The sequence below is a fragment of the Callithrix jacchus genome, chromosome 3 (genome assembly GCF_049354715.1).
Source record: "Callithrix jacchus isolate 240 chromosome 3, calJac240_pri, whole genome shotgun sequence".
Classification (NCBI taxonomy): Eukaryota; Metazoa; Chordata; class Mammalia; order Primates; family Cebidae; genus Callithrix; species Callithrix jacchus.
Window position 1 is genome coordinate 150,841,899 of NC_133504.1, and position 20,259 is coordinate 150,862,157.

The 20,259-nt window shown below is 37.7% G+C and overlaps 1 protein-coding gene across 3 annotated transcripts in view; it reads right to left on the minus strand.

Annotated features, from left to right (window-relative positions):
- GRXCR1 (glutaredoxin and cysteine rich domain containing 1) overlaps nucleotides 1–20,259 on the minus strand; it is a 156,446-nt gene that overhangs the window by 73,486 nt on the left and 62,701 nt on the right. For 2 of the 3 annotated variants that reach the window (XR_004740964.3, XM_002745885.5), the window contains exon 2: nucleotides 5,946–6,188. Coding sequence is in view for 1 of the 3 variants with exons in the window: in XM_002745885.5 (XP_002745931.1) it covers nucleotides 5,946–6,188 (243 nt within the window). In the remaining 2 variants the exon portion in view is untranslated. Of the gene's footprint in view, nucleotides 1–5,945; nucleotides 6,189–16,705; nucleotides 16,829–20,259 lie in introns of all 3 variants that reach the window. The other variant, XR_008480250.2, reaches the window with a different exon arrangement.

Here is a 20,259-nt window from a genome sequence, read left to right on the forward strand (position 1 = left end):
AATGAAGAGAAAAATCAGTCAGTTGAAACAAAGTAGAATGATACAGATACTACAATTGTCAGATAAGTAGATTAAAAGTTATTATACCTGTAACCCATACACTCAAAAAGAAATATTGAACATGTTAAGTGAGATATAGAAGAAATATTTTTTAAAAAGTGGATTACATTAGTAAAATAATAGATAAATAGCCAATAGAATGGTATAGAGAAATACCAGAAATAGATCCATATAAACATAGTCAACTCATCTTTGACAAAGCTGTAAAGGAATTTTATGGAGAAAAGCTCATCTTTTCAACAAATGGGCATGGAACAACTGAGCATCCATATGCAAAATAAAATTAATCTAGACACAAACATTATTCCTTCAAAAAATTTAACTCAAAATAGATTAAAAACTTAAATGTCACATGTTAACTATAACACTCCTAGAAGATAACTTAGGAGCAAATCTAGATGATCTAGGGTTTGGTGATCATTTTTTAGATACAACATCAAAAGTAGGATGCATGAAAGAAATTACACATAAGGGGATAAAGTGAACTTTATTAATATTAAAAAATTTTACTCTTAAGAGACATTGTCAAGAGAGTGAAAAGACAAGCCACAGACTCAAGAAAATACCTGAAAAAAACATATCCAAAATATACAAAGAACACTTATAACTCCACAACAAGAAAATGAACAACCTGACTTAAAAATGAGCCAAAGACCTTAATTAGACACCTCACCAAATAAGGTGGCCAATAAGCATATTAAAAAGATGTTCCACATCACATGTCATTAGGCAAAGGCAAGTTAAAACAACAATGAGATATCTCTGCACATCAATTACAAAGGCTAATATCCAGAAGATTGACAACACCAAATGCTGATGAGGATGCAGAGCAACAGGTGAATCACAACAAAAGCAGTAAGCTTCTGGAGCTGACTGCTTCTTGACTGTGGCAGAAGCTTTTTGGACACCCATGTTTGCTGAGAAACTTTGTGAGTAGTCCTTAGAAATGGACCTAGAGTTTGCATTTCTAGTTTGTAAGCAAGTGACACTTAATACTAGTGTTCTTTATTCTTTTTTAAAATATATATATTTTTGTTGCATTTTAGGTTCTGGGGTTCATGTAAAGAACATGCAGGATTGTTGCAAAGGTACACACAATGCAATGATGTTTGCTGCCTCTATCCCCATCACCTGTATCTGGCATTTCTCACTATGTTATCCCTCCCCAACTCCCTAGCTCCACTGTCCCTCTCCTAGTCCCCCCCAAATAGACCTCAGTGTGTGATGCTCCCCTCCCTGTGTCCATGTGTTCTCATTGTTCAACACCAGCCTATGAGTGAGAACATGTGGTGCTTGATTCTCTGTTCCTGTGTCAGTTTGCTGAGAATCATGGTTTCCAGGTTCATTCATGTCCCTACAAAGGACACGAACCCATCATTTTTTGTGGTTGCATAGTATTCTGTGGTGTATATGTGTGACATTTTACTTGTCCAGTCTATCATCGATGGGCATTTGGGTTGGTTCCAAGTCTTTGCTATTGTAAACAGTGCTGCAATGAACATACTTGCGCATGTGCCCTTATAATAGAATGATTTATAATCCTTTGGATATATACCCAGTAATAAGATTACTGGGTCAAATGGAATTTCTACTTCTAGGTCCTTGAGGAACCACCACACTGTCTTCCACAATGGTTGAACTAGTTTACACTCCCGCCAACAGTGTAAAAGTGTTCCTATTTCTCCACATCCTCTCCAGTATCTGTTGCCTCCAGATTTTTTAATGATCACCATTCCAATTGGCATGAGATGGTACTCAGTGTACCCAATGGTACTCAAAGATTTGCATTTCTTTAATGACCAGTGATGATGAGCATTTTTTCATATGTTAGTTGGCCTCATATATGTGTTCTTTTGAAAAGTGTCCGTTAATATCCTTTGCTCACTTTTGAATGGGTTTGTTTGTTTTTTTCTTGTAAATCTGTTTTAGTTCTTTGTAGATTTTGGATGTAAGTCCTTTGTCAGATGGGTAGATTGCAAAAATTGTTTCCCATTCTGTTGGTTGCCAGTTCACTCTAATGATTGTTTCTTTTGTTGTGCAGAAGTTCTGAAGTTTAATTAGATCCCATTTGTCTATTTTGCCTTTTGTTGCCAATTTCTTTGGTGTTTTAGTTATGAAGTCCTTGCCTACGCCTATGTCCTGAATGGTTTTGCCTAGGTTTTTTTCTAAGGTTTTTATGGTGTTAGGTCTTATGTTTAAGGCTTTAGTCTATCTGGAATTACTTTTAGTGTAAGGTGTCAGGAAGGGGTCCAGTTTCTGCTTTCTGGACATAGCTAGCCAGTTTTCCCAACAGCATTTATTAAACAGGAAATCCTTTCCCCATTGCTTGTTTTTGTCAGGTCTGTCAAAGATCAGATGGTTGTAGATGTGTGGTGTTGCCTCTGAGGCCTCTGTTCTGTTCCATTGGTCTATATCTCTGTCTTGGTACCAGTATCATGCTGTTTTGATGACTGTAGCCTCATAGTATAGTTTGAAGTCAGGTAGCGTGATGCCTCCATCTTTGTTCTTTTTGCTTAGAATTAACTTGGCTATGCAGGATCTCTTAAATAGAGTAATACAGTACTTTAAACATATATAGAATTACCAAGCAGTCATACCTCAATATCACGTCATTTGAGAAATCTATCTTGATTAATCGCCCTTCTGTTCCTCTCTCTGTCTGTCACTAGAGATCCCACTTAGGTTCACTCTATGTTTTATAGCTCTATTCCAATGTGGGTTTTGTGGATTTCTACTGTGAAGGCTTATGGGTGGTCCAGACAGGCCACTATTTCTAATTTATTTTCTACTAGCATTTCTAAGATAATTTATGTTGTAATTATTTGAACACAATCTTTTTTGTGTAAAAATACTTTCTGATGCAAAATAATAAAAGCGTTACCTGAACAAATTCCAAACTGAAATTGCTCCCCCACCCCTACACCAAGGGCAATGTAGATTTATCTTCCAAAGCATTTTTTCCTTGATTGTTTCATTGCTTCCATCTTCATTTTTTAGTTTGGTTGGGGAAGAGAATGATCAGGGAAAAAGAGCTTAGTGTCCTTGTAATCCTTCTTGTCCATCAAACTCTATTATTTGCACTTTGATGAAGATAATTAAATTCCTCTGGCACCATCCACCCTGGGTCAGGTAACACTGAGAGTAATGCAAAGGAAGTTACAAAATGTTCTCCTGTTCTCCCTCCCATCTCCCCCAGTCTACCTCCAGATGCCTCACTTTCTGTCTCTGTCTACCTCATTCTCTGGCTGTCTCTGTTTTTCTATTTTTCTCTCTCCTTCCTATAAAAAAAATTGTATTGTGCAGATGATTCACACATCTTGATTTTTCTCACCCATCTAAATTTAAACGAAATCAAATGGTTTCATGTGTCTGTTTAAAACACCACAGATGTTAAGGAAATTACCAACATCAGCTTCTTTTCGTCCCTTAAAATTACATTTCACCAGGTGTCAAAACCCAGCAGAGGGCATCCTTCCTTTTCAGATGCATGCATAGTGCAGGAAAATGGTTCCATAATTCAAGCAATGTATTCCATTTACAACAGTGCATGGCAATCTAAATAAACAGTCTGTTTTAATAGGAGGGGACTTTGTTGTTCTGGAGTGTTGGCCATTTTGAATTAAAGATTTAGAAGTAATTTTCCCTTTATAAACAAAAAAAAAGGGGAAAAATCTGTTTCTGGACTCTCTAGTTTCAGAACATTAGCTTAAATTATAGAAACAGCAAGGTAGCACCTGTGTGATACTTCCTCCCCTAGGCTACCAAGTGTGCAAATAAAGTGATCACAGAAAAAAGCAACTGAGAAAGAAGCATGCTTCCTACCTCATTTGTCTGTTTCACCCTCCCTCTGAGATTCCTCAAACTAAAGGACAAACAGCAGGACAGGCATTATAATAACCTCTAAATTATCTCAGAAGCAGTGAGAAGATAAGCAGTTTGGTTTCTGAATAAGAACAGCCAACTTTATACCTGTGCATTGAAGGCAGTTGCCCACTAATTTTAACTGTGCAGTTACACAAAGAGAAATTTTAACTGCGCAGTTGCACAGTTGAAATTCCACAATGGGAAATCTCTTACATTGTCAGACATTTTCCCAAGTTAAAAAAGGCAAATGTTCATAGCCCGTACAAGTTATGTTTTCTCCCTGGTGTGGTTGAGTTTATCAGATCCCTTCTTTGAAAGAATGTCTTAGGGAGAGAAGGAAGGAAGCATGATGAATATAGCCTCATTCATCCATCCATTCAACATACGTTCATTTGAATACTTACTTTGCATTAAGCCCTGTTTGAGGTCCTAAAACTATACCAGTAAACAGGCAAAGACCCCTTTCCTTGAGGTGATGTGCCAAAGAGCAAGGTTTGGGGAGTCAGACAGACATAACTTTGAGTGCTGGTCACTTAGCCAGCTACGTCACTTGGAGCAAAGGAATTAATGTTTTCTTTTGCAAAATAGGGATAATTCTTCACATTTCCTAAATACATACTTTGTTTCAGGCTCAGGAACCAAGTGCTTAATATGTATTAGCTCAGTATTCTCACAATCAGCCTATAAGTTGTATTCTCATTCCCATTTTACAAATGAGAAAAATCAAAGCACAGAGTCACATGGTGTCAGGACAGGAACTTAAAACAGGTCTGTCTGACCCCAGTGCTTGCTCTTAACCAGTATGCCATATGAAAGTTGATTTCTAAGACTACCCTGAGGATTATATGAGATGACAGATGCAAAGCTGTGAGTGCAGAAGAATGTTGTTATCATTGCTATTATTATTTATTATTTCTACCATGATTATTACTGCTATTGTTGTAATTTTCTGCAACCTAAGGACATATGTTGAAATACATCAAAAAGAGGATCAATACTTCAAATCAGCATTCCTCTACTAAAGAATGTAGTGTGTGTTCAGCTCTGGTTAAAAGTACAATCACATAATGTCATAGCTATTGAATCATGGCTTCCCTACATTTATCTTTTCATAAGATGACAGGATATTAAAACACAGATTGTTTCCCTGAAACAAAATGTGAGCATCTCCTGTTATAGACTTTTATAAGCTCCTCTGAAAAATGAAGGTTAAGACCAGATGTTAAACAAAAGCAAGATCCAAGCATCCATCTGTGGTTTGATGGTCTCTGTTCTGTGATAAGTGATCACGTAGTCAGCCCCTAAACTTGTTGCTGGTGCCCTTTGGCTCTTACTGTCACCCTTTTCAAAGTGTACTCTCTGGAGCCCTCTCCATGGGCTTCTTCCACAAGATGTTCACAGATCAATAGGGGTTAATTACACTAACAGTATTATTCGAAGAGAAATGAAACAGGCATGTCCTGCGGCCACTCTGGGAGTTCTCTCTCTTTAATGCAAGCCTGAATTTATGTCTCAAACTGCTGCATTACCCAAGTCCAAAATAATTTTAACAACAAGCAGATGAAATTCTGGCTCCAGGCCCCATTTCTCATTGATTTCATTTCAGGATTCTCATCCTAGGTTCATTAGGTAGGAAACTGATTGATAACGCAGTATATGAGAATTTATAAACATATATCTTATAAATATCCATTTTTCTTGCCTACACTAAAAATGCAGTCTTTATCCCACATGCCAAGCTTCACAATGCAAAACTGAAGTCCAGTGAATATTTTTAAAGATTTATTTCTATTCAAAAATACCATTTCATGCTGATTTTATCTCACCATGCTTCTGCAGGGAGGAGCATTGTGGCAGCTCATTGTCTGAGACAGAAATAAGTGCGCCAATCCCTTTGCTTTGAGCTCCAAAATAACCAGCAAGTATTCCAGTAGTTACGCTGCAAATTTATAGATTGTTATATATTTCTATCATCCTTTTTTGGGTTATGTGAAAAAGACTTTCCTTGGCAGAGTACTTACCCCAAGGTAATGGCCATCAATGAACACAACAGGGAGAGAAGGAGCTTCAGAAACTCGCCGACATCGTTCGTCTAATTCTTTTCCATATTCACCATTCAGGGCTATATTTTTCTCTTCAAATTTTACACGATGGTTTTGGAAAATCTTTCTAACCAGTTCACATCTTTCAAAGGTTGTCCGGACCACGCGAAGGCAGGTGGTATAAATCACTACACGGTCAAATTCTAGGTCAGTTGATGGTCGCTGAAGGGAAAACATGGAGTTGTAAGAATGTGTGCTTTTACTTTCTTGTGCCTTATTATTTTAAGACAATTAAAAATTGCATTAAAGGTATGCAATAAAAGTTGACTGAGCTCATTTGTCCATTCAAAGACTTCTCTTTTTAAGTTACATCTGTAATTGAAAGATAACAATCAATATAATTTATATTACATAATTTAATTTTTTACCTTCTTAATAGCATATCAAGTAATGGCTAATCTTAAAATTGATCATGTCTTACATGGGATGACATGTGGTAAAATAATAAATGACTGAAATATTTTTCTCATATTTCGTAAACATTGCTCAATTACTATATCTGTTTTATAAACCTAAAGTTTATGCCTTGACTAAGGTTTAAACTTAAAGTTTTATAAACCTAAAATTAACCTTGACTATTCTGCATAAGTTTATTTTGAGTCAGTAGATCTGGCGTGAGGCACAGGCACAGGCCTCACCCCAGATCTACTGAGTCAAAATAAACTTTTGCAGAATAGTCAAGGCTAGTTTTTAGCCAGTTAAAATTCTTCTACTTATCAATTTGTAGAGTCTTCGAGGTAACAATTTCCTGCGAATAACAAGAGCTATATCATGGGATTTTTCTGAGGTTTAAATACCATAACATGTGCAAGGGCTCTGTTGAGTGATAGGGCTCCCACATGGAATGAGAAATTTCTGCCACAAGAAATAAAAAATTAAATGTTTTAGAATACAAGTGCACAGAAACCAACACCTAAGTGAGTGGAGGGTCAAAGCCAGGCATAAAAAGGAAACCAGGAATCAGACACACTGGAGTGGAGGCAAGCAACACTCAAAAACAAGATGAAGACTGACCTGTGTGAGAATCTTTTTCTACATCTCAGATGTCAGTAGATATCTTTCCTGGGAAACCCTGCCCAGCACCGTTAATGTGTGCTGAAGAGCCATACCAGGTAGATCCTGAAATCAATAAGAAAGCTTCTCTTCTTTCTTATTACAGTCTTAGTTGAAGGAAACTGAACAGAACACAACTATACCATGAGACCATGGGATATATGAGTCTTTATAAAGCTATAATTTTTGAAAGCACAACCATGCAATTTGCAAAACCCCCGTGGAGTCAAAACTTTGGAAACCATTCAGGACAGCTAAATGCTAAAGCAAGGCAACAGGACACTAAGCTCCACTACTTTGTATGCAGAGAAGTCAAACCACTCTGCCAAGATGCAAATGGACAGATAACACTCCAAAGGTCCAATGTCATAATGATGCCAATGCAAAGGTCTCCACCTCATGGAGAGAGAATTTTTCTGATGATAAAATTTATAAAAGATGCAAGAATCATTTCTTTTCTCAATAGAGTGTGGAGTCAAGTTGAAAACCCAGAGGCCTGGAGGGATTAAATTGATATCATAAATGCTGAAGCAGGTCAGGAATAACAGAAGTACTAAGGAAAGGCTAAGAGTGCATCTAAATAGGGAAATGCTAAATTACACAACTTAGGCATTGTTGTCTTACAGGCATGTGACTTCATTGTGGTTACATATAATTATTTTATGTAGAAACTTAAAATCTGGACTTTTATAGGAAATTTTCTGATTTATAAATAGTGACACCTAACTAAAAATAAATGCATTTTTAGTTAGGTGTCAATATTTCTGAAGACAAGATTTGGCATATACTGCCAATTTATTACAACTAAAATAAAGAGATCATAGCAGCACTATTGACAATAGCAAAGACATGGAATCAACCCAAATGCCCATGAATGATAGACTAGATAAAGAAAATATGGTACATATACACCATGGAATACTATGCAGCCATGAAAATGAGTGAGATCATGTTCTTTGCAGGAACATGAATGGAACTGAAACCCAATATCTTCAGCAAACTAACAAGAGAACAGAAAACCAAACACTACCTCTTCTCACTTATACGTGGGAAGTGAACAATGAGAGGATGTGGACACAGGGAAGGGAACGACACACACTGGGGCCTGTCAGAGGATGAAGTAGGGAGAGCAAGAGCATTAGGAAAAATAGCTAAAGCATGCTGGGCTTAATACCCAGGTGATGGGTGGATAGGTACAGCAAACAACCATGGCATGTTTACCGATGTAACAAACTTGCATATCCTTCACATGTACCCCAGAACTTAAAATAAAAATTTAAATAGAGCATAAGCTTGAAAATCAGCTTTGATTTTCAAAGCCACTGCCACTGGCCACCTGCCACTGGCCACCTGTGTATCTTTGGGAAGCTAATGAACTATTGTCTCAGTGTTCTCATCTGTGATGAGAATATGATAACAATAGCTACCTAACTAATTTGCTGAGAAGATTAAGAGAAAATGTGAAAAAAGCTAGTGTAAGACTTGCCACATAGTACTATTCTAAGTTAAGCAGAGAAAACTATTACACTTCACATCATGGAATTTTTAAGATTAAAAAAAATAATAAGCCCATGGGAAAAAAATCAGTGTAACTGATGACAAAAAGAAAATTATTACTGTGTTTTAGATTTAGAAACACTGATCTTTAGTGTGTACCTATGCAACAGTCTTGCATGTTCTTCACATGTACCCCAAAACCTAAAATGCAAATTAAAAAAAAGAGGGAGCAATCAAGTGCCCAAGGTTCTATGGCTCCTCTTCATATTGACAGGTATGGGCAGGCAAGGCACAGGAACTCACTGCAGATGCTGCAGATTTCAGAAGAGCACAGAAGTTCCCTTTTTTTCTCATATTATCTGTGTAATTATGCAGTGTTCCTCTGGATGCAACTACCATTTTACTGCATTAGTTTTCTACCAAAATGGTCCACTGCTTCAAATAGCTACATTTACTTTTGAATTATTTGTCATGAAATACTTTTCCCTGATGTGTCAAAGTGGGAAATTTTAAGATTGGATAGTCCTGCTGCCGTGTTAACCAATTCATATAAGATTCTCTCTGATTATAGCACAAACTGTGTATACCACCTTTCTGTGTCTCTAAGACACATGCATTTTCAAAATACTAACAAGATTACCTTTATCAGGTGGTCACATTGGATGTCGTTAATGTATGAGATCACATGGATATTCCTTAACCTGTTGTTGAGGATGAGCTTTGCCTGCAATCAGTGGATCTCCAAGAATGTTGAATATTAGAATAAACTGGGGAGTCTTTAAAAATCCCCAAATCCTAGGTGAAGCTATACCAATTAAATAAGAATCACCAGAGTGGGGCCTCCGAATTGGGATTTTTTTTTTAAGTTCCTATGGTAATTCTAATGTAGAGCTAAGTTCTAGAGCTAGTTAGACACAAGTTGGATATGCAGAATCACAGGTCTCACCCCAGATCTATTGACTCAGAATCTACATTTTAAAAAGCTTCCCGGAATTTGGATACATATTATATATTTTTAAGTTGTACATACTTGAGGTGTATCATATGATGTTTTGATATACAGAGTTAAATAATTACTGCAGTCAACACAGAACATCTCCCTATTATATCCCCTCCTTCTCCTCTACCCCCATTCAACTGTTTCTATGTATTTGAGATTGCTTTTCTTTGTTTGCATGTTTGTTGATTTGTTTTCAGATTTAACACATACATGAGATCATGGAGTAGTTTTCTTTCTCTGCCTGGCTTATTTCACTTAGCATAATATTCTCTAGGTTCATCTATGTTAATGCAAATAGCAATATCAGTTTCATTTTTAAGACTGAATTATATTCATTGTTTATATATACTGCAATTTCTTTATCCATTTATCCTTAAGGATACTTAGATTATATCTATATCTTGGCAGTTGTAAATAATGATGCGAAAAAACATAACCATGAGAGTGCAGATAACTTTAAGTTTGTAATTTCATTTCCTTTGATTACATACCCAGAATGAGGATTGCTGGGTTATATGATAGTTCTATTTTTCATTTCTTTTTTTGAGATGGAGTCTTGCTCTGTCTCCCAGGCTAGAGTGCAGTGACGCAATCTCCACTCACTGTAACCTCTGCCTCCTGAGTCAAGTAATTCTCCTGCCTCAGCCTCTCAAGTAGCTGGGATTACAGGTGCCTACCCCCATGCCCAGCTAATTTTTTTGTGTGTGTATTTTTAGTAGAGACAGGGTTTCATCATCTTGGCCAGGCTTGTCCCGAACTCCTGACCTTGTGATCCACCCACCTCGGCCTCCCAAAGTGCTGGAATTACAGGCGTGGGTCTCTACTTTATATTTCTTTAAGAATATTTATAATATTCATAATGGCTACAACAATCTGCTGGTGGGAAGTAGATTGTACCCTTTTTTCCACACATGTGCAACACTTGCTATTTTGTCTTTTTAATAGTAGCCATCAGAAGAAGTGTAAGGTGATACCTCATTGTCATTTTGATTTGCATTTCCAATTTTGGTTTTGATGTTATTAATGTTGAGCAATTTTTTATATAGCTCTTGGCTATTCATATGTCTTCTTCAGAGATGTCTATTCTGGTCATTTGCCCTTTTTTTGTATTGGAGTATTTGTTTTTTGTTTTTGAGTTAGTTATTTGTATTCCTATATACTTGGGATATTAACCCCTTATCTATATATGGCTCACAAATATCTTCTCCCAATCAATTAACTGCATTTTCATTTTGTTAATTATTTTCCTTGCTGTACAGAAGCATTTTAGTTTTGTGTAGTCCCACTTGTTTATTTTTCTTTGTATTACCTGTGTTTTGAATAAAATATCCAAAAACTAAAAAATTCCTTGCCAAGGGTAATATCAAGAAGACTTTCCTCTATGCTTTCTAGAAGTTTTACAGTTTGGAGTCATATGCTTAGATCTTCAATCCATTTTGCATATGTGGTATGGGATAAGAGTCCAATTTCATTCTTTTGCATGTAGATACTCAGTTTTCCCAACAACATTTATTGAAGAGGCTATCACTTCCCCATTGCATCTTCTTTTTTTTTTTTTTGAGACAGAGTTTGGCTCTTGTTACCCAGGCTGAAGTGCAATGGCGCGATCTCGGCTCACCGCAACCTCCGCCTCCTGGGTTCAGGCAATTCTCCTGCCTCAGCCTCCCGAGTCCATTGCATCTTCTTAGTGCCTTTGCTGAAAATTAGTTTACCTTATATAGTTGGGTTTATTTCTGTTACCAGGAAGTACAGGAGTCCTTGGTTCTTGTATAACTTAGAAGAAAGAATTCATCCAAGAGACACATAGCAAGGGTTAAGTACCAAAGTTTGTAAGAGTCACAGCATTCCTGGCATTGGTATACTATCTAACACATATATGGCTACAGTGACCAAAGACATACATCACAGCACTCAATTCCCTTTGAATACTTGGAAAGCCTTCTCAAGACAGGTGGGTACAAACAAGCCCATGCTGCAAAGACTGGAATAAATACCTAACTCTTCAATGCCCACATATTGACAAACATCTATAAGCATTAAAGGCATCCAGGAAAATATGATATCAATAAATAAATTAAATAAGGTACCAATGACAAATTACAGAGTGACCTGTCAGACAAAGTATTCAAAATAGCTGTTTTGAGGAAGCTCAGTGAAATCCAAGATAACACAGAGAAGGAATTCAAAATTCTATCAGATAAATTTAATCAAGAGACTAAAATAATTCAAAATAATCAAGCAGAAATTCTGAAGCTGAACAATTCAATTGATAAACTGAATAATGTATCAGGGTCTCTCAGCATAATTGATCAAGAGGAATAAAGAATTAGTGAGCTTGAAGACAGGCTATTTGAAACTATATAGTCAGAGAAGTCAAAAGAAAATAATAAAAAATAATGAAGTACACCTATAGGATCTACAAGATAGCCTCAAAGAGGTAAATCTAAGAGTTATTGGCCTTAAGAAGAAGGTAGAGAGAGAGACAGGGGTGGAAACTTTACTCAAAGACATAATAACAGAGAACTTTCCAAACCTAAAGAAAGATAGCAATATTAAACTACAAAATAACAGCTAGTGATTCATTCAGTCATTAGAATAATTCGTTTGCCATACACAGTATTAAGCATTAGATATATAATACTAAGCAAACAATACAATTCCATACCAACAGGGAGTTCATAGTTAAAAGTAATAGGAAGCTAAAGTGTAACATAAATATACAATTACAAGCTGCTAGGTACTATGAATGAAATGCAGACATAGGTAGGAAAGCATAGTGCCTAGGTGTTTTCTCTTCTTGTCTTAGAGACCAAGACAATATTTTCTGATATTTGAGGTTAAGTTGGAAGAACAGAAGTTAACAAAGAAATTAGGTAAAGAGTGTGAGGAAAAGAATTACATGCAAGTACAAAGCTCTTAAGATGGGAGGAAGATAATGTGTTTGACATGCTTCAGAGGTTGCATCTTGATACACAAGAAGGGAAAAATAGAATAGTATTAAGTGATTCTAGATTGATCTGAAGGGTTGACACCATGTTGTATTTGATAGCCACATTGTATTTTAATGATCTTGGGTCTTTTAACATACAGCAATAAGAAATCCCTAAAGGGTTTGAAGAAGGATAGGAGTTGCGCTAAATCTGGTTTGCATTTCAAAATGATAAGTAAAGAAGGACCACTGGGTGCAGTTGCACAAGATGCACACTGCACAAACTTAAGCAGGGCCATTAGTAGCATATCCCAAACCAATAGCTCTCCCACAGTTGTGCAGTCCACATTTTGAGCCATTATACTCAGTCTCATTACCAGTTTCCTTGCTCAGGAGACTGAGACAATATGAGGTAAATTCAGGGTAGAAAGTATGGTTTTTAAATTAAAATACACTACTCAGTAAAATGTTCCAAAAAAAGTTTTTATCGTACAATTTTTTGTATGATGTGGAAGTAGGTCTTTCTAGAGGTAGTGTGATAAATTGGATGATTTCTCAAGGTCTTTTCCAGTTTAATATGAATTTTAAATGAAATTGTCTTTGGCAAAAAAGAAAAAAATCCTCCTCTTCTACATTTGCTACATTTTCCTTCCCTCAGTAGATTTGTCAAAGCATCTGGCCAGAAGTCTAAAAATAGCCTCTAATGGCTGTCCCTCTTCTCCCTTCCTGAGGGTTACCATGGGAATAGCGTATGAAGGATGGAAGCTTCTGAGACCGCACTGAGAAGCCTCTGGGGTCTGCAGCCTCCTGGTCCTGAGAGCCAACCTAGATGGTAATAAAGATAGGCCATTTTTCCTTTCTGTTTATTAAAAAGATGAATCTTAGGGATGCTTGGAAGTCTTACAACAACCTGCAGCACACACAGATGTGTTGGAAAGGGACAGAAATTGCTGCAAATTAGACTAAGGAGTTAGGAAATTGCTGCAAATCAGACTAAGGAGTTACCAAATAGCTAACCTATATCCTCAGCTGGCACCTCGCCCTGCAGAAGCCACAGTGCAACAATGAGTTCCTTAGCCACCCTCTCACCTTGGGATAACTGTGGAGCCCCTCACCCACTGGAACTAACCCTAGAATTCAGGCCAAGAAATATTATCCACCCATCCCCCACAAAAGATCAGCATGGAGCAGGCTCAGCTCCTCAGGCAGAAGCAAATCCAGTGGGTTATTTCAAGCTGAGACTTTGCAGCTCTAGCCTCGCACTGATTTAGAACGGCATCCTAAAATGGGCCTCCTAACCTTGCCCCAGTGAGTCCCCAAATCACTGAGCACTTAGAGGCCTGCAGACAGCGGCAAGAATTCAGGTAGTAAGCAATTTTTTTAATAAATAAAAAGTAACATATTTGAATATCAGTGGCAGACATAATGCTAAAAACTTCACATTCCTCAATTCCTCACAATAACTCACATAGTATTGCTGTATTTACCGATCTAGAAACCTAGGCTCAGAAAGAATAAGTATCCTCATATCCTCATATCCTCGACAAGGAGATAGAGTTAACATTCACCAAAATTAGAAAATTGGAACTCAGGTGTGTGCCCTTCCAAAGCCCATGTGCTTTCCACCAAACCATGATGAAACACTGAACCACACATTGTTTTGCTACCAGCTCTTCAGGATAAAGTTGTTACTAGACCACAAATTGCTGTGGCCCTAATTCATTGGCAGCGAGACAATGTTTGTGAATTAAAGAAGTTTACCTCTTTATTAAATTATGATCCCACATGTATCAGTCGTTTACATCACACAGGGAAGATGTTAAATATTTTTTTCAATTTAAAATGAGTCCTTTTGAGATAAGTAAGGGATAGATATTTTTTCTATACAGAAGGGCAAAGAGGCAAAGTGATCAGCTCAAAGCAATACAGCATGTCAGTAGGCAAACTGGGACTAGACCCAGATTTCTTGATTATCAGGCAGTGTGCCAACCTGGCTCCAGGAACAGCAATTTTAAATAGCAGGCACATGTGGCTGGAAGCAGGGCTGTGGACCTTGTAAAAGGCAGGAAGTTTTAGATATATCACTCTTTCTCCCACTCCATATTCTGTAAACCTCTATAGTTAATTGTGCATTATGAGATGCATCTTAATACTAAATATGAGTCAATAAATCTCTGCCCACCTTGCCCTGAAATCATCTCTTGAATTTTTATTCTTGCACTAAATATGATTTGTAAATCCACTTTATTCACATCAGGTTTTATCCACACCAGGCTTCTCTCTTAGCTTATTTCCTACTCTGTTTCCATACTAACCATACTCCCTATTCAGTTGTGACAGTGAGTGGTGATTTTCTACATTAAATTCCCATCCCCACATTTGGACCACAGAACCCCAAGGGGAATTTCTCTATGTCCCTCTATAAGACACAAATTATAAAAAATAATTATTTATCACATGACTGCTGCATATTTATATGCAGTCCTAGAGACTGCAAAAGGAACTCTAATATGCATTTTTCATTTATCGTAGTGGTAAAGATTATGGTCCAGGTTTTAAAGACATGGAAACTACGATGTGGAAAGAAACTTAAGGTGCTCAAATAACTCAGGAGGGAAAGGGAGCAAAAGCAGAATTTGAACCTGAGTCTGCCTCTAAGTCCTTATTCTTTCCTTAAGAAGATGTTATATAACCCTCTTAAATACAAATGACTAAAGGACTGCCCTGCTCTTTTTTTTTTTTTTTTTTTTTTTGAGACGGAGTTTCGCTCTTGTTACCCAGGCTGGAGTGCAATGGTGCCGTCTCAGCTCACCGCAACCTCTACCACCTGGGAACAGGCAATTTTCCTGCCTCAGCCTCCTGAGTAGCTGGGATTACAGGCACGCACCACCATGCCCAGCTAATTTTTTGTATTTTTAGTAGAGACGGGGTTTCACCATGTTGACCAAGATGGTCTCGATATCTTGACCTCGTGATCCACCCGCCTTGGCCTTTCAAAGTGCTGGGATTACAGGCTTCAGCCACTGCGCCCGGCCCTGCCCTGTTCTAAAATAGTGGTACCATGAAGAGTTTGGGACAGGGACAGTCCTGGAAATCCCATTGCTCATCCCTACACTTTCTTCTAATCTCGGGTTAAATGTCACTCCTCAGACAGCCCTCCCCTGATCGTTCTATGGGAAATAGTCCCTCTGTCCCTAGTACTGCTGGATTTTATATTGTTCATGTTAACTGGTTCACTGTCTCTCCACACACATTAAGATATAAACTCACTGAAGGAAGGACTTAGTTTTATTCATTAGAAATAATAATCCAGAATATAACCTAGTACATATAGATACTTGATAAATATTTTCTGGCCTCTTTTCCATATGTTTAATCAGAACTTGGTTTAAATTTCCACCTTAGCAACCAGATAATCTTGGAAAGTTTCTTGACCAGTCTGCCTTAGTTTTCTTCTCTTTAGACACTAGTGCCTACTTCATAGGGATTTCTGAGGTTTAAATGATTAAATGCATAGAAATACTCTTAGCATCATATACTCTAGGTAAATGGTATATTTTTATTAATATTGTTATTATTTTAAAATATTATTGACACATATCAGCACCATCACCATTACTGCTATAAAGAAAAAGCCCAAATCCACAGATGTCATCAACCTCACAAGCTCAAATGGCAAAGTTTAACCTCATAATTATATAATGATCAAAAAACCAATCTGGGCGCGGTGGCTCAAGCCTGTAATCCCAGCACTTTGGGAGGCCGAGACGGGTGGATCACGAGGTCGAGAGATCGAGACCATCCTGGTCAACATGGTGAAACCCCGTCTCAACTAAAAATACAAAAAATTAGCTGGGCACGGTGGTGTGTGCCTGTAATCTCAGCTACTCGGGAGGCTGAGGCAGGAGAATTGCCTGAACCCAGGAGGCGGAGGTTGCGGTGAGCCGAGATCGCGCCATTGCACTCCAGCCTGGGTAACAAGAGCGAAACTCCGTCTCAAAAAAAAAAAAAAAAAAAAAAAAACAATCTCTTATTGAGGTAAATTGCTCTTTTCCTAAAAAAAATCAACAGCATTTATTTTTCTCATGAATCTGCAATTTGGCAATGGGTAGGTGGGGGCAGCCCATCTGTTCTATACTTCCCACCAGCTGGGGAGCTAGAAGCCTGGGGCTGTAATCATCTGAAGACCCTTTGACTCACGTGGCTGGCGGCTGATGTTGGCCGGTGGCTAGCATTGTAGCTGAGGCTGTCTTCCAGAACACCTACTCATAGCCTCATCTGTACTTCCCTGTAACATCGTGGCAGGTTCAAAGGGTGAACATCCTAAAAGAGCGAGGGCCAGGTGGAAGACTTATTGATTTCTAGCCTTCACTTAGAATCACTTTGCTGTACTCTATTCATGAAAGCAGTCACAAAAGCCCACACAGATTCAATGGGAGAGGAAATAGACTCCCACTTCTTGATAGAGGAATGGCAAAGTTCTGGAAGACAATGTGGAACCAAAGAACTTGCTGTGGCCATTGTTTTTGGTGGGGGAAAATATAATTTCCATACAACTGATAAATTTGCTACAGTTTGGAGTCTTGGCCCTCAGACATGCTAGCTGGGAAATTCACCACTGACTGGCTTTTTGAATCAATATATTGATGTGTAAGACTAGAATGCCTATTTATTATTTACAATGAAAGGAACATGTCATTGATGTAGGACCACTCAGATTCTCTATGCTTTCCATATTCTTGGTGAGCACAGAATCAGAACAAAGGAGAAAGTGATTTGAGTCAATGACTTGAAAAGCAGCAAGTCAAATAAGGTCTGAATTTTTGTCTTGTCAAAGTGATATGAATTATTAGTATTCAGTGACTGAGACTTCTGGGGCCTCTCTCAGTGCTTCCCTCTGTGATTCCGGTTTGTGTAGCTTCCTTAGCTGACCAACTACTCCTTTGGAATGGTCTTTCTTTGGATGTACTGTTCCACTCAGCCTCATCAGTCTCGGTTTGCCGAGGCAAGCCATTCTGCTCCTTTAAGTATGACTTTCCACTTTTATTTTCTAATTTGTCTTGTCTTCATCTTATAGGCTATATCTCAGAAAGCAACCTTAATTCTTTTATTTCTTATTCTTGTGGGAGGAAGAAGTATACCGACAAAAGAGTCCACAGTAGTCAAGGTGGGAGAAGGTGGTTTGGACTAACATAATGTCAGTGAGGTATGGGGTGGTCAAGTTAATCGAAAGGGTTTCAGGGTGGTACAGTCAGCTTTGTTGGTGCTCCATGCAGGTCCCTTCACTAGATCGATGCCTTAATCCCCCAGTTGGTTTGAGTGTTGCTTGCTACTGGCTCTCAGCTCCCTTCTTCTTTGGAGAACTGGCTTCACTCAGTGGAGCCCACTCAGCTTGAAGAGTGGTAGGAAGACAAAGTTTTTAACCAGCAACTAACATATCAGGGTAACAAAGCCCTGCTCCCTTCCCTCAAAATGAGGCAACTCTGCTCTTCACATTTGTTTGAGATATGCTATCAATTCTGAGAGTGAAAAACAAGAGTCAAGCATATATAGGCATATAGCAGAAGTCATAAAAATCTCTCCAAGTTCAGCTGCCCACTCTGTGGCATAACAGAATGCATAATCTTTGCATGCAAAGGTTTCTTCAAAGAGCGTTTTCTATTTCCTCAGTGCTCTCAGAACATTCAAATAAGCGAATTTCAGTTATTTCCTCAGGAATTATCGGTTTGCCCAGATCAATTACTGAATGAGCCTAGACATTAACTGAAAAGTCAATGAACCTAATAAATCTTTCACACCAAAAAAAAATTGCTGACTATTAGGAAAATGCATATCAAAACCACAATGAGATATCATCTTACACCAGTCAGAATGGTGATTATTAAAAAGTCAAAAAACAACAGATGCCAATGAGGATGTGGAGAAAAAGGAATGCTTGTACACTGTTGGAGGGAATGCAAACTGGTTCAACCATTACGGAAGACAATGTGGTGATTCCTCAAAGATCTAGAAGCAGAAGTACCATTTGATGCAGAAATTCCATTACTGAATATATACCTAAAAGAATACAAATCATTCTGTCATAAAGATACTTGCACACATACGTTCACTGCAGCATTACAGTGACTGGGATCTGCCTCTTTAGCAATGTATAGTAGAGGAAACCGAGACTCACTCAGTTTAATTATTGGAATGAAACTGCTTTAGGAATCAACATGTTGCTGTGTAGAGTAAAGCAATCTCAAGCCATTGCTTGACAGTTAGTAGCTGTGATGTTATGTGTCAATTTGACTGGATTAGGGGGTGCTCAGATATTTGATTAAACATTATCTCTAGGTATGTCTGTGAGGGTGTTCCTGGAAGAGATGAGCGTTTGCATTATAATGAACATTTAAAAGCAGATGGCCCTCTCTGATGCAGGTGGTCATCATACCATCTGTTGAAGGAGTGAATAGAATAAAAAGGCAAAGGAAGGTTGGATTTGCCCTCTCTCTACCTGGCTGCTTGAGCTAAGACATCAATCTTCTCCTGACCTTGGTATTTCTGAATTTTATGTTTTCAGATTCAAACTTAAACCTACATCATCAGTTCTCTGGATGCCAGGTCTTCAAACTACATCACTGACTTTCCTGACTCTTCAGCTTGAAGGCTACAGGTTGTAGGACTTCTTAGCCTCCATAATCCCATGAGCCCATACCACATAATAAATCTATTCCTAGATATAGGTATCTGAATACATAGAAGGAAAGAAATATAGACATAAATATAGACATAGATATTATGCAACTATAGCCATTGTATTTATTCTGTTTCTCTGGAGAATTCTGACTAATATAGCAGTGGTATGAATTTAAGGAGGTCAATTTACTTTTCGAGGACTAGGTTTTCTGTTCTCTAATATAGGAATAGCTATAATCTAGCCCAGAAGAGAATTGTAGGATTATATGTAAAATGCACATGAAGATACATTGATAATTACAAATCTTCACAAGCATACCATCTATCACTATTACCTGAAGTGTTATAGCAATATAGGAACAGCTGTAATCTAGCCCAGGAGAGAGTTGTAGGATTATATGTAAAATGCACATGAAGATACATTGATAATTACAAATCTTCACAAGCATGCCATCTTTCACTATTACCTGAAGTGTTATAGCTGGAAGAAAGAGAGATTAGAATCTCATTCAGAAACCTCTCCTGGTAGCCACATTCCTACTAAACAAAAATGTCTCTCTTCCAATTTGAATATTTGGGCTTCTACACATATTGTCACAAACATTATGTATTGACACTTTACATTTGATAATCTCCATAGATGAAACAGATACGAAGATGAACACCAAAATCACCATATTCAGGAGCCTCCTGTCTCAAAATTATGGGTTTACAACAGTTAAAAGCCAGGCAGTAAGTAAGTCAGGAACATCTTGCACATGGAAAAATTTTTTAATATTTTTTCTCTTGTATCTAGAAATATTCAAGTTGCAAAACCAGAAGAAAAGGAACTAAAATACTGAACAATGGCATCAGAGTATGAAGTGGCTAGAGAGCCCTGCATTAACCATAACACCCTTCATCTTTGTTACAAGAACCAGTGCTCCTTCTTAAACAGAAAGGTGCCTTTCCCTTCCACTGTATTTTATATATTATATCCATAATATTATATGATATCTATAATTTTTCTCAATTTTTTACATCAAGAAAAATGCCTGCATAATCAGCTAAATGCGGCCAATTGCTTTTAGTGCATT